Source organism: Trachurus japonicus, chromosome 10, assembly GCF_045865225.1.
Source record: "Trachurus japonicus isolate A0001 chromosome 10, Traja_1.0".
Classification (NCBI taxonomy): Eukaryota; Metazoa; Chordata; class Actinopteri; order Carangiformes; family Carangidae; genus Trachurus; species Trachurus japonicus.
This window is the reverse complement of record NC_140916.1, coordinates 29,819,035-29,832,566: the sequence shown is the minus strand read 5'-3', so window position 1 is coordinate 29,832,566 and position 13,532 is coordinate 29,819,035. Positions and strand designations below refer to the sequence as shown.

Sequence of the window (13,532 nt, the reverse complement as noted above, 5' to 3'; positions counted from 1 at the left end):
TTATATTGACAAAGTATTCATTATCCCAGTGGAAAATTCAAGAGACAGAACGAAATAAAACAACATAGGAAAAATCCTTTTATTCATTATTGATCTGATTGTACACACTGAATGTTGAAGGTATTGCTGGCATGTAAAGCAACATAACCCAAACCCACAGGGGCCAGTACCAATAAACAGCTGATTGGAAAGTGCTTTATCTCATCATCATCATCATCATCATTATCATCAGCAACAAACCTGAAAGCTTCAACAGATGCAGCATGTGAACAAAATGTAACTTTAAACCAGACCAGAGATCTGTCTTACGATGTGTTTGTTTTACACCTAAATCCATATTAATCAAGGCTGTTTAATCAGCTACAGTCATTAAATTCAGATGTTAAGTTTCTGAATAGTCTGTGATGATAAGAGGGTAAAGCAGTGCACTGAGTAGACAAGACATCTTTTTCAACAATGCAGGCCTCTGTATTGCTGAGGTTTAACTTAAAGCAGTAGCAGCTTTGACATCTTAGATTTTCAAAACAAACAGCTGCATAGACCAAAAAAAAAAAAATCTTATTTCTATTTTCATCTGTATTCTTTTTTTTAGGTTGTCATTAAGGTTGGAATTTGGTTTACAGTATGTCATGGAGCAACAATATTTGCAGGTGCAAATGAATTATATTATGATTGTGAATAAGGATTCAGGCATTTAAAATCTCTGATCTGTCATGAAAGGATTGATACAGCTATGGATTGTAATATATTAAGGGGATTTTTACAGATAACCCTTAATTTGTACCTCAAGAGCACCTTGGCTTTTCCTGTAATGTACCAATTATTCCATATTTGAGGTCAATTAGTTGAAACATTGATTATATTAATGAGTTATTGATGGATTATCTACAAGGCACAATATGATAAATTTAAGGGGTAAAAATGAAACACTCCGAACATCATGAAAAGTTTAACAAAACTGCAAAATTCAGTCAGTCTAAGGTTCAAATTAAGTAACTGTAAGGAGTTTTACCCCTTAAAATGCCCTTAAAGATAATCCATTAAAATACCTAGATTTTAAGTACAAATATATTACATCCACCAATCTATCCAGTCATCCTCTTAATACCTTAATAACATCAGTATTAGTGGATATGTGATGTAGAAAACATTAAGGTAACCAGTTGTGTAGTCACTGTCTATAATGTAGCACAGCTTTAGTCATATATACGGTATATAAAAAAAAGGCCAACAGGTATTCAGTACAGAATATTATGGCTTAAGTATAATAAATGCTCATACTGTGAACAAGCCGGCACCTCAGGAGGAAACAGCAGATCTAGAGGCAGGGACACATGGGAGATTCTAGGCAACACAGTTGTAAAAATGTCAAGTATGTTGTAGAAAAGAATGCAGGAATGCAACAGTAAGACTGAAATAAAATCTCCAGACAGATCAAAAGTTAAAAAAAGAAGTAAGAAAGGCTGAAAAGTGACTACCGTGAACTTTTGCTTTCACAGTGCTGAGAGATGTTACACAATCATTGTCTTTATATATTTCCCATGTATCACAGTCCTTATATTTAAAGAAACAAAACCCTTATCTTATTTTTTTGGAAAGGAGCCTTTCCCAGGATACACTGGGCAGAGTCAGGACTGGTCACCAGTCTAGACAAAGTTGCTGTACTGCACAAAAACTAAACTGAGATAATGAAATAAACCCTAAATATTTTTCCTGTAGCAGTTGTAGAAGTCCAATTTTACTGCAAACTGTCTGAACATCGGAGTATCACTACTGTTTATGTCAATGTACTCAAATGGCCATGTATGCAGTATAGATGTAGAATAAAGTGGCACTTCTATTTTGGCTGGATTAATGGCTTAAAATGACAAGACAATACATCTATGTTCACTCTCTTCATGTCTCATCCATACAAATAGGCAGACAGTCAGTCAGTGTGTGTGTGTGTGTGTGTGTGTGTGTGTGTGTGTGTGTGTGTGTGTGTGTGTGTGTGTGTGTGCGTGCGAGAGTGTGTGAGTGTGTGTGCGTGTCCTCTAAGCCCTCTTCATGCCTCTTCCCATCAGGCAGGCGAAGATGGTCATCACCATTTTTTGGTTGATCTCCACCAGGTCCTCAGGCAGGGCGTAGACCTTCGCTCCGATCTTCCTCGCCATGGAAACGGCATATCTGATGCAGAAAGGGCAGAGTTAAGATCGCAGCAGCAAAGTAGTAGATCTATGACACCTTTAGTTTCTCATCGTGTAGCCTGTACATTCATTCCTGATTTTTCGTTGATCATCATTGATTTGAATTGCAGTTTGTGTCTTTTGTGCATCTTCTGTGCTGCTCTAACTTTTAAATGTTTCATTATTGTCAACGTAAATTTGGACTCTGATATTTGTAGATAAGATTAGATACAGTAGTACAGAACCTACTGTAAGTAATCATTATTCAGGAAAGTGTGGAGATCAAATTTGCTGAATGAAACACAGAACAAATCACACAACTCAGCAGCAACCACACAAAACACAGCGGTAGAACAACAGAACGGTGATTACTTGGCGTTGCTCAGTTTGTCTTCGTCTGTCAGCTCTCCTGTTTTAACCAGCTCAAAGTTGACACTGTTCGGCTGGATGGCGTCAATCAGGTCCAGGACTGGAAGACTGGTACCAATTGTTCTGTCCTAAACAGAGACACACACACATACATCACACATCATACATAGTATAATACACTACACTACAGTATTCAAAAATTGGTATTCAGCTGCAGTGATAGGGAAACTCACCTTAAAGCTTTTGATGGATGAACTCTTGCCGGCCTGAGACAAAGTCTTGTTGACCCACGTAACTATCAAATCATCTCCAGCGACTTCTCCTTCTCCGAGGTCTTCAAGAAGATTTAAGGTGTACCTGCATGTAGATGTGAGCATATTTATAACTAAATCACACCGGTCAACAAATGAAGCTATACTGAGACCCCATGACCCCTCTGTCTACCAATACTGTTGTAATATTTCCAAAATAAACAAAGACTACATTTCCCATCAACCTTTTTTTCTATCTTCAGTCACACACACTGATTTCACTGATGTTGTCATGAACTCCAACAGTGCCCCCTGCCTGTTTAGTGCTGTATAGCAACATCCTGACTTACCTTCCATTTGTCTTTTTGTTCTGTTTATGATATATTTTTTCAAATGACAATGTGATAAGTTTCAACTAATGAGAGTAAATCACCTTCTCATCAGCTGCCAGACCAGTGCCAGGGTCAGAGTTGCATTTCCATCATACAGGTCCTGACCGCCGATCCCCACCAGAGAGAAGCCTGCTTTGTTCTTACCCAGCTCCACAGCGTAGTTACAGTTCTCTATCTGTAATACACACACACACACACACCCAAGCAGTTGGCATCTGAGTGCTACAGAACATAATATGATAATAATATTGAACAGGTGCATCTCAATGGATTAGAATATCATGGAAAAGTTTATTTATGTTAGTAATTCAGTTCTAAAAGTGAAACTAATACTTATATAGATCCATTACACACAAATTTAAACATTTCATGTGTTTATTTTTTTAATTTCCTTTTGATTATTGCGTACATGTATTGAAGACCTAAAATTCAGAATCTCAAAATATTTGAATATTACAATAGACCAATTGGGAAAAAACATTTTTAATATGGAAATGATGGCCTTCTAAAAAGTATGCCCATCTGCAATCAATACTTGGGTGGGGCTGTTTGACTTGAACCACTGGAAATAGACTTTTCCATGATATTCTTATTTATTAAGATGCACCTGTATGAAGGATGTTTCATTGTTGCATGTTTGTAAGCACAGTATTTATTGTATTTCATTTCATTTCATTTCATTTCAGGTTGAACACTCCCATTTCAATTCAAGGATTAACACCAGAGCACCAGAAAGTAGTTTGCAATAGTTTGCAAATGTACCTTTTTCAAATGGCCTCCTCCTATCCCTTTGAATGGAGGCATGTTGACTCTGTTGTCCCAGTCCACTGGCACCTTAATCCTTTCATAGAGCTGGAGAATCACCATGGCGTCCAGCAGGTCTCTGTGTTGACACACAGATCGCACAGAGGTGAACATACAGTTACACATCGATGTGAACTCTGCATTCATGTGACAGTGAAAATCCTGAAGATACTGACCCGTAGATGTGGTGAACATGTGGACTGACTCCGAGGGAGTTCATCCAGTTCCTGAAGGTTCTCTCCTCTCTGGTTTCACCTTGACAGAGACCAAAACAGAGGGAGTGATGAATCTCACCCACACCGCACCAGGAGGTTTAAAGTTGTGACAAAAGGAATTATTTATCCATGCTTACTCTCCAGAACCCACTCCTGGTTCTCCGGTTTGGTGAGGGCCGGGTGTTTGTTGAAGAGCGTGGCCACGAAGGCCATGTTGAGCTTTGCGTTTCCAGACACAACATCAACAGCGGTCACAAACTGTCGGCAGTCGAGGCGATCGGCCTGTTTGAGCATACACTCTGCTCTCTTCATCGAATCCTTCTCCTGGTTAAACACAAAGACACACACATTTGGGATTCAGGACATTTATAAGGAAAATAAAATCACAAAAGTTGTCTGACTATATCAATACAAAGTTTCTGTTACATATTCTCACTAAGAAATCACTGATTTAGAGATCACCCACATTTCACTGTCGATTCTGTGTCTCACGGCGAATCAAATGTATTATATTACTATAGCATCTACAGGCAGCAAGTAGGTTACTAGAGTGAAAGGTAACATTTTAATACAGTTTTCATCAAGTTAGCAGTGACATTTGCCAAGATGATGACCACATGAAGCTCAAGACATATTCTAAGTAGCAGCAACCAAACATTAATATGAACTTTTACATCATTCAGTGTGTGTTCAGGAAGACGCAGCGACATTCAGAGATTTTAATATCAAATATTTTTCTATGGAGGAAACCCATTTCCATTTTAATTATACCAAAAAAAGATAACCTCTTCTTTAAATAAATATTGGTATATTTAATTTTAGCTTACTTCTGCGCAACAGGTGTATATATACAAATTCTTATAAAAAGGTCAGAGCCAACCCACATGGAAATAACCTATAGGTTTTAATAGAGGTTTGAATATATGTGACATATATAAAATTGGCCGTTTTCATGTATACGCATATATGCTAATATATATATGCTGCATATATGCTGAATATATGCAGCATATATATATATATATCCTATATATCCTCATGAGGATATATGCGCATATATGAAACCTATATGCAGTTTATCTACATATATGCACCATATAGTATATTAGCATATATGCGTATATATGAAAACGGCCAATTTTATGTATGTCACATATATTCAAACGTATATTAAAACCTATAGGTTCTTTCCGTGTGGGAATCTGTGCATCACTGCATTGTTCAATAATATGAAAAGTACTAGATGGAAAAAGAGGAACAAGATTCAAATCCTGCCACAGGGTGGTATGATGATCCTAATATAGTCGTACAGGAAGTAGGAAGAAGGTCAACCGGAAGTCTGCTTCCATTCAGCCTGTAACAACTGAATGTAAGGTAAAGTTGGCAAGTGGCTATTTATGCTTTTATTAAAGCCAGAGAGAGAGAAGAAAGGGCCACATTAATATGACATTCAAATTCATGACCGATTTCAGCTGTGATGTCTACGATACTGTAACACTTGATGCATAAAGAAGGTAGAAGGTATTGGAGTGCTTTACATTTGGATAAATAAAAAGTTACATATTCTAACTGTTACTGTTGCGTCATCAACTCACATATAGGCCAGTCATATCGACATTAATCCGAGGAACGTCCTCTTTGCTGCCGTCTGGAGCGATCTGCTCCAGCAGGTGGTAGTACGCCTTGGAGTCCTGCACACACACACACACACACACACACACACACATATGAAGTGAACCTCCAGAGGCTGGTTGAGATACCATAATGATAAATGATTACTCCCCAGCACTAATGTCAAGTCTAATAAGTTGACTTTATTCTCTCATATGAACATGTTGTTACCTTAATATCCCCAGAGAAGTTTGATATGGTCATGCCGGCTTTCTTCAAATGGAAATTGGCCCAGCGCAGCAGCAGCTCCTCAGGAGTGAGCTTCATCAGTTCCTCCAGACTCTCTCCTTCCTCCAGCAACGCTGCAATAGCTGCACACAAACAGACAAACATAACTCAGGTTAATGGGGATAGAATTGAAGTATACGTATAAAAGTTCCTTGCTCTACCAGACGTTTTTGACGCCAAGGTTTGATGGTTATAACCTGATGTTATCACGTGAAGTTGGTCTGTATCACTATGTTATTTTTACTTTATTTCCACAAGTGTGTGTGTACCTTCATTGCGGCTCAGCTCGATATCCGCAAACAATCCTATCTTGATAATCTGCCAGAGGAGCCCGAGCACCAGGTGGGGCTTTCCTTCCTTCAGATCTTGAGCTCCGATGTTGACGACCTGGCAGCCGATGGCCGAGGCTGAATTCAAAGCCAGGTTAAGATTCTCCTGTCGGGGGGGAAAACGTTCAAGACACAAAGTGAGGTGGTGATTGACCAACTGAGCTTCAAGTTAATACATAGCCTATGTATCACAATAATCTTAAATTAAACAGCTGACTGACCTGTGTGGTGAAAGCAGTGAGTTTCTTTGTATTGATGGTTCTCTCATCAATGGTGTCAGGTACAGATTGGTTGATGAGTTTACTGTCATGAAAAAAGTGAGAAAATCACATTACTTAACACAAAATAGGGTAAAGATAAAGATTTAAGTCATCTGTAAACAAACTGGTTTGGGGGAAAGATTTTTGTCTTACATGTCTGATACAATAAAGTAAAAGTTTGGGGTTTTACCAGAGCACGATGCCATCTGCCACTGCTTTGAACAGAGCTTCAGTGCTGGGGTTGATGGGCAGCACATGTTTACAGTCTGGATCCTTCTCCAAAGAAGAGTTGATATAGTTGGCAAAGGCAAAGCGCTCCTGTTCTGAAATATACAGCCAAGACGAGTGTTACTTCACATGCTGGTCATGTGTTAAACACTGCAGTACCACAAATGGCCACAAGGGTCAGTGAGTCAATTGCCATAGACCCCCATGTTAAAATATCCAACTTTACAGCAGAATAAACACATTTACAAACTGCTAGTGTCAGTAATTTCTTCCTCTTCATGACAACTGTGGGGCTCATGTTAAAGTTAGGCATAATTTTGATGTCTAACCAGAGATTGAGTGTTGAGTTCCTTCACTAGAGATCTCGCTGGTGCCCCCGATGGCTACGATGCCTTCTTTCTTGTTGAGAGCTTTCCTGAAACCCTGGGCCAAGCGGTCGTCCTTCAAGTCCTCGTATATCTGAACATACACACACACACACACACACAACACAGATTTTAGCGTCAATCAAACCGTGTTCACTGTGTGTTTGTCACAGACATTTATCAATACACTTGATTAGTTAATTTAACATTATATTGAGTGAGTGAGTGGTTAGTAAGTTAGTTAGTAGGTTAGTGTTACCTACAGCCGCAAATTCTCCAAGGTCGATGTGGCTGTCTTTGTCTCGGTCCAGCCTCTGAAGCAGCTCTCTGATCTGGTATCCAGGCAGAGGACATCCCACCTCTCGGAAGAGGTCGCCCAGTTCAGAGGCGCAGATATACCCGTTACCATCCACATCTACAGAGGAGGGGGTGGATGTAGGAGCAACATGGACCAAGAAGGAAAATAGTTAGACACCTTGTTGCTCTTCTCTTTATCCAACTGATACAACAACTCCAGGATTCAGATTCATGACCAGTTGTATATACTGTAGCAGATGTTTTGACACCTCATGTTTAAATAATGGGTGGGGACAAGGTCATACCTCTATATGAGAACAGTATTTTGACTTTGTACAGTGTTCATTTTTCACAACAAGAAAACTGACATGAGACTGATGCACTGTTCAGACAGAGACATTCACTAAATGAGACTCAGTGTGCTGACAGTTATTTATGGTATATCTTGAAAGAATAGTCTGGGAGGAGAAGATTGGTACCACTGTGCTGACTGGGAAATGGTTAACGTAGGTCAGTATAAAAACTGAAAACATGGGGAAACAGAGTGCTTTGCCAGAGTGTTCAGCACCCTGTAAATCACTAATTTACACATAATCTGTTTTGATATTAAAACAGAAATGAAAGAAAATCTACAAAATATAATACTACAAATATACTTTCATGTAGAAGTGTCTATATATGGCATATATCAAGGAAGATGTTGTCACATGTCACATTTCAGGGGAAATATTATTATCGTGTATACTATATACATGGAAAATATTTACATTAGGAATTTTACATGGCATTTATAAGGCAGACCCCATGTATGTGTTGTTTATATTACACACTTATAAAAAATACATGAATTATATGTATGAATAATATGCATGAATGATATCTCAAAGTATGTAGATTATACATACACATTTTTGTGCCTTCATGTGCCTACATGAAAATGGTCCAGTTTCTAATAGGCTTCGCGTTAGGTTAATTACATATATTACATATGTTTTTTAATGTATATGTAGCGTACATATAATTTTTCATATATGGAAATTCAATGCATGTACAATATGACTTTTGCATATGGGTTCTGATGTCCCAGGATGCCCCATCTAAAAAGATGCCAGAATATAATAAAACATTTAAAAGCAAAAAGCTTTTGAATGTTTTATTACATTCTGGCATCTTCCTGCTTATGGATGGAATTATAGTGAAACTAAAATGATGATCTTTTTTGTTGGGCACCTCCAGGCATCCTTGAGGAGGACAGCTGCCTGAGATCCACGGCCCACAGCAATAACTGAGCTGTGGGTGTATCAAAGGTTTCCTTTCTTTCCCCATCTCGTCTCAACATCTGTCCATCAGATGTGCACTTACACAGTCCCAGAGCAGCAGACCTATATGAGAACATGTGTTTGTCGGCTGCCTTGACCCACTTCAAATCTAATAAATGTATGCTTCTTTGGTTCATATCTGCAACTTTTGAAACTTCAACACACACACACAGACATTTTTACTCACCCACTTTCTGGAAGCCCTCCCTGATCTCCTCCATCTCCTCTGCACTGACCTTTCCCGACATACTGACACCTACAAAACAGCAGAAGAGCATAAGAACATGCTGCATTTGAGTAGAGAAACACAGTTTATGAAACAAGAGTCAATATCTCTTAATGTTTTTATGTACTACATTCAATTTTTTTTAATGCTCAAATTATAGCCAGTGCTACTGATATTAAGTAATTTCTCATAAATTCTTCGTCTCTTTGTCTCCATAGACTAATCTCAGTCATCATCGTGATATTTAAAAATGTTACGTAATCACTCTTTAATAAATCATAATTTTATATGAGATAAATCCACCAGAAACGTTCCAGCTAGACAAAGAGCAGTAGAGAAGTGATCCACAGCTGCTTCGTTGAGGATTCTGAGTACACGACAAACACAGATTAGTCAAGTATGATGCCTGTGGGCTACACCAGTCCGGTGCCATCCTTCCTCCTCTGTTTCCTTGGGTCAGCCTGGAGCCACACTGCAGCTCGCACACTGCACAGCTCTGTTCACACAGCCAAGACGGAGATAGCTGCTTCATCTATTGCACAAAGAGCCACTAGGCTTTACGGCTGCATAAGCCTAAAGACCATTTGAACATCTAATAGTTTTATGGAGACTGTCTTGTGTCTTGTAATATGATTCTGTAATGGAGAGCATAGACAGTTTGTTTTATAGCTTGTGTAGACAGATATTTATATTACAGCTACTGTATTTAGATGTATAATTGCTTTCTATTGAACAAGAATGATATGTGATCCACATAAGCTCTTTGTACATAGACTCATACACCTGCGTATCCTCTTTCTTTCCCATTTCCAAATGACAAACAATCCCAATGCTTTTTTTCTGTAGGATACACCCAGTGGCCTTTGGTTATGAAAACAGGGTTGGGAGTTGGTGTTTACATTTTGAGACTGATGTCATTGAGACCCTTTGTACCACCAAAATACAAAACAGGTGAATGGCATCTGGCCATTTAAAGCATCCTCAAACATCAGCAGCAATGTTCTTCTCCAGTAATAACGACCTATAGGCACAAATACAAAACACCTGCTTCCTATTTCTGTTCATACTTTTGCACAGGGCTGGTAGGAGTGGCTGAAGTCTCATAACGTTCTCAATTTATGGAATTTATAAGCTGTACGTAGGGGAAATGATTGTAAATACTGTATGAGGAAAATATTTTGTACTGTCTTCATCAGCAAATATGATGCTACAAGAAGGGAGCTGACTGAATCTGTTTTAGCACACAGATACATCTGATTAGATCTTCAGCAGGAAGAAGCAGAGCTCTGCAGGAGCTTGACATCACATCAGACAATGTTATAGGAAATATTACTCTAGACATGCAGGCCCAGAGAGAAGAGATAGTGACATTAGCCTCAACTTACTGTAGGCCTATATGATTTAGCCAGAGAGAGTGCTCTCCGCTGCAGAGAGTATGGAGCCCTGCTAGCTTGTAGTAGATATGACAGTTTGATGGATTATTCACAGACAATCAATGCAAGACGAGAAAGCCAGAGCCATTTCAATATTATTTTTAGTCTCAGGTAACAGTGGCGTCCATTAGTGAAGTCTGATTTAATGAGAAATGCTGATCAGACTTAAGGCCATGATGATGTTCTTTCCAGTCTTGTGAGTTTTATGAGTCATTAGACTTTGGCTAGAAAATTCATTCCATTTCCATCCGGCTACCAAGTGTTCACTACGATCATGTTACAGCCGTGCCAAATAAACAAATAGGTTATGCCTCAGTGCAGGATGCAAACACACGAGCCTCCCTGTTCACAGGGGCAACTAATGCTTCCAAAAACATCTGAAGCAAACAGTTTATTTCAGACTCCACTAAAAAAAATAACAGCAGTGATCAGATGACACATTGCCTAATGTTGGGAAATTTAGTTTTTCTGTTAGTTTTTTTTCTTAATGCAGAACCAGACTGTATATAAAACATAGAGGGTAGGCCTACCCCCCTCATACAAAGACCAGTGCATTAAAAACAGATTCTGCTTCTCCAGACAGTTAACTGTGGAAACATTGTAGAAGTGAGTATTGTAATATCAGCATTATAACGTAAAGTGTTTTCAGTTTGAAAGAACTGCTGTGCATTGTTGTATTGCAGAAAAATAAAGGCCTGCACATTTACGGCCACCAGATGTCACTACTCCAGGAGGAACAGACCATTTTCAGGCATTGATGGTCCTACCTCCTCCCTACTGTATGTCTTGTGGTTACTTTTCTTAAACTGGAGGTAAATTAAATTAGTGTGTGTGGTTATCAATAATACAATCTAAGATATGCTGATTTATTGATTTACTTTGCAGTTATAGGTATAACATACACAGGAAATGAAGGAACCAAATGACCCAATCAGAAAAGCACAACAATCCTGAATGTAATTTGCAACACCAAGTCAGGGATCTATTAGATTCTCATCAGCTTTGCTCATGCTGCCTGCATGGATGGTGTGTGTCCTCCAGTTTTAGACTCTGAGGATTCATTCATCCAGTCACATCGGTGCACATGACTGCATGTGTTTATAGGGCCTTCACAAACACATGCATGCCTGTGTCCAGAATGACGATGCATTATTTCATATCAGCAGCAGTCATCCTGACACAGGGCTGCTGCTCTGTCTGCCACTCACTCTATTCATCCATTGAGAGTGGGGGGGAAACACCCTCAGGTGTCGGCTTTGTGTCTGAAACCGATCAGCCTGTATGTTATTCAAGTTTAGGTGACCATGGAAGATTTGATTTCATAGTCTGTGAGCAATTTGCATACTTTTTTGCAAATAGGTAAATTGGAAAAATAACAAATAGGTAGACAACGAGACGGATGTTGAACGTCCATTAAATAAATAAGAATAAGACGATAAGAAATAAAAGACACGTGCGCGTCTTAATAGTAGCTAATCAATGGGGGTTTTGAGGTCTAGGTATAAAAATTCCAAATCTACTGGTTCTCATAAATTCCACAATTAACAATCACTAAGCTGTTGTTCGCGCTATTTCACTGAAATAACCCCTGAGGTTAAAAAAAAAAGAGCTATGAAATGTAATTCCCTGAATGGAAGCTGAAGATGCGCCGCAGTCTCTTACAAATCTTGTTTCCTGACCTTCAGTATAAACGCAGCAGTGAGAAAACGCCCTGAGACGCCGCTGCCTCGCTGCCTCTTACCTGAAGACGGCGGAGTGATTCAGTCCAGACACCCGGGGGAAGTGACTCCCTGTATCGGCCTCTCGCTGCTCCTCTGTCCCGTTTTCTTCGGCTGACACCGCCCGCTCAGGAGAAGCATCCCCGCCCCTGTGCGCCACTCCCTCCCAGCCTCCCCCCTCCTCCCTCCATCATCATGTCTGGCCACTGATTGTGTCTGTGCTGTGGGGACAATGCGATTGTGTTTACATTTCCTACCAGTGCTATTTCAGAAATTGCATCTGTATCATAATTGTATTGTTTTTGTCCTTGTGTTACACATCATCTGGATACTGTGTTCTCACTGTTGTGTGTTGTCTCTTTGTAGTGTTGGAATCAGTTACACTCGCGGGCCATGTTGCTGTATTGATGATGTGTGATAAAGTCTGATTTTACTAACATGTCCGAAATGAATGAATGAATCAATGGATGAATAAATAAATAAATAAATAAGATAAGTAGCTACACACTATTAAGCATTACTTAAGCATGAATAAATACTGAATTCTTAATTTATAACGCATGCATACTTATTAGTATGTAGTTTATAAATACAGTTAGTGCTTATCAAAGATGAGTGAAACATTTTTAACTATGTTTATAAACTACATAGGGTACTAATGAGTATTAATGTGTTATAAATGACGAATTCGGTAATTAATGATGCTTAACTAACGCTTAATAGTGTGTACTTATTATAAAGTGTTACCTTGAAATCTTGTTACTCTTCTGATCTCTGGTCAGGTCACTCCTGAAGAAGAGATAGCTTATATAAAAATACAACAATAGATATATAAAAAGATAAGCCCTATTTATGCTTCTGGTAGTTATGCTAAAGCTTACACATTGTAATGCAAAGTATGTAAAGTATGCATTATCTTAATTAGCCACATGAAAAAAGTATTTGAAAGCTGACAAAACGAAAAAGAAACATTTTTGGCTTCTATGTATGACATATAGCTCTAAAACATGGCCACTGTTAAGGCACCATGATTTTAAAGTCTTATTGTAATAGAGCTTTTGTCTGTAGTTAATGCACCAGACTCGGTGGAGGTGTGTGTAGGGAAGTCATTAACCTTTGGTGCCAATTCATGTCATTTACTACTTATTTGAATGTTTTCCTCTGAAGCATGGTGTGTGTCGTCATCAGCCTTGGCAGAGCGCCGTGACCTCTGGTGCCCTTCTACCGGTAGTTTGTTTTTACAACAAACACGGCTCAGCACA

The 13,532-nt window shown here is 38.9% G+C and overlaps 1 protein-coding gene across 1 annotated transcript; it reads right to left on the bottom strand.

The window, feature by feature from the left end:
• Nucleotides 1–65: 65 nt before the first annotated feature.
• Nucleotides 66–12,369, bottom strand: LOC146980263 (plastin-3-like). The gene is made up of 17 exons (XM_085788530.1): nt 12,294–12,369; nt 9,081–9,149; nt 7,541–7,692; nt 7,242–7,371; nt 6,875–7,007; nt 6,646–6,727; nt 6,365–6,530; nt 6,039–6,178; nt 5,792–5,887; nt 4,334–4,520; nt 4,158–4,236; nt 3,940–4,060; nt 3,219–3,352; nt 2,768–2,891; nt 2,538–2,662; nt 2,031–2,166; nt 66–1,962 (listed from the first exon to the last, which is right to left on the bottom strand). Exons 2-16 carry the CDS (start codon nt 9,139–9,141, stop codon nt 2,034–2,036), a joined length of 1,863 nt encoding a protein of 620 aa, XP_085644656.1. The 5' UTR covers nt 9,142–9,149; nt 12,294–12,369; the 3' UTR covers nt 66–1,962; nt 2,031–2,033.
• Nucleotides 12,370–13,532: the final 1,163 nt, after the last annotated feature.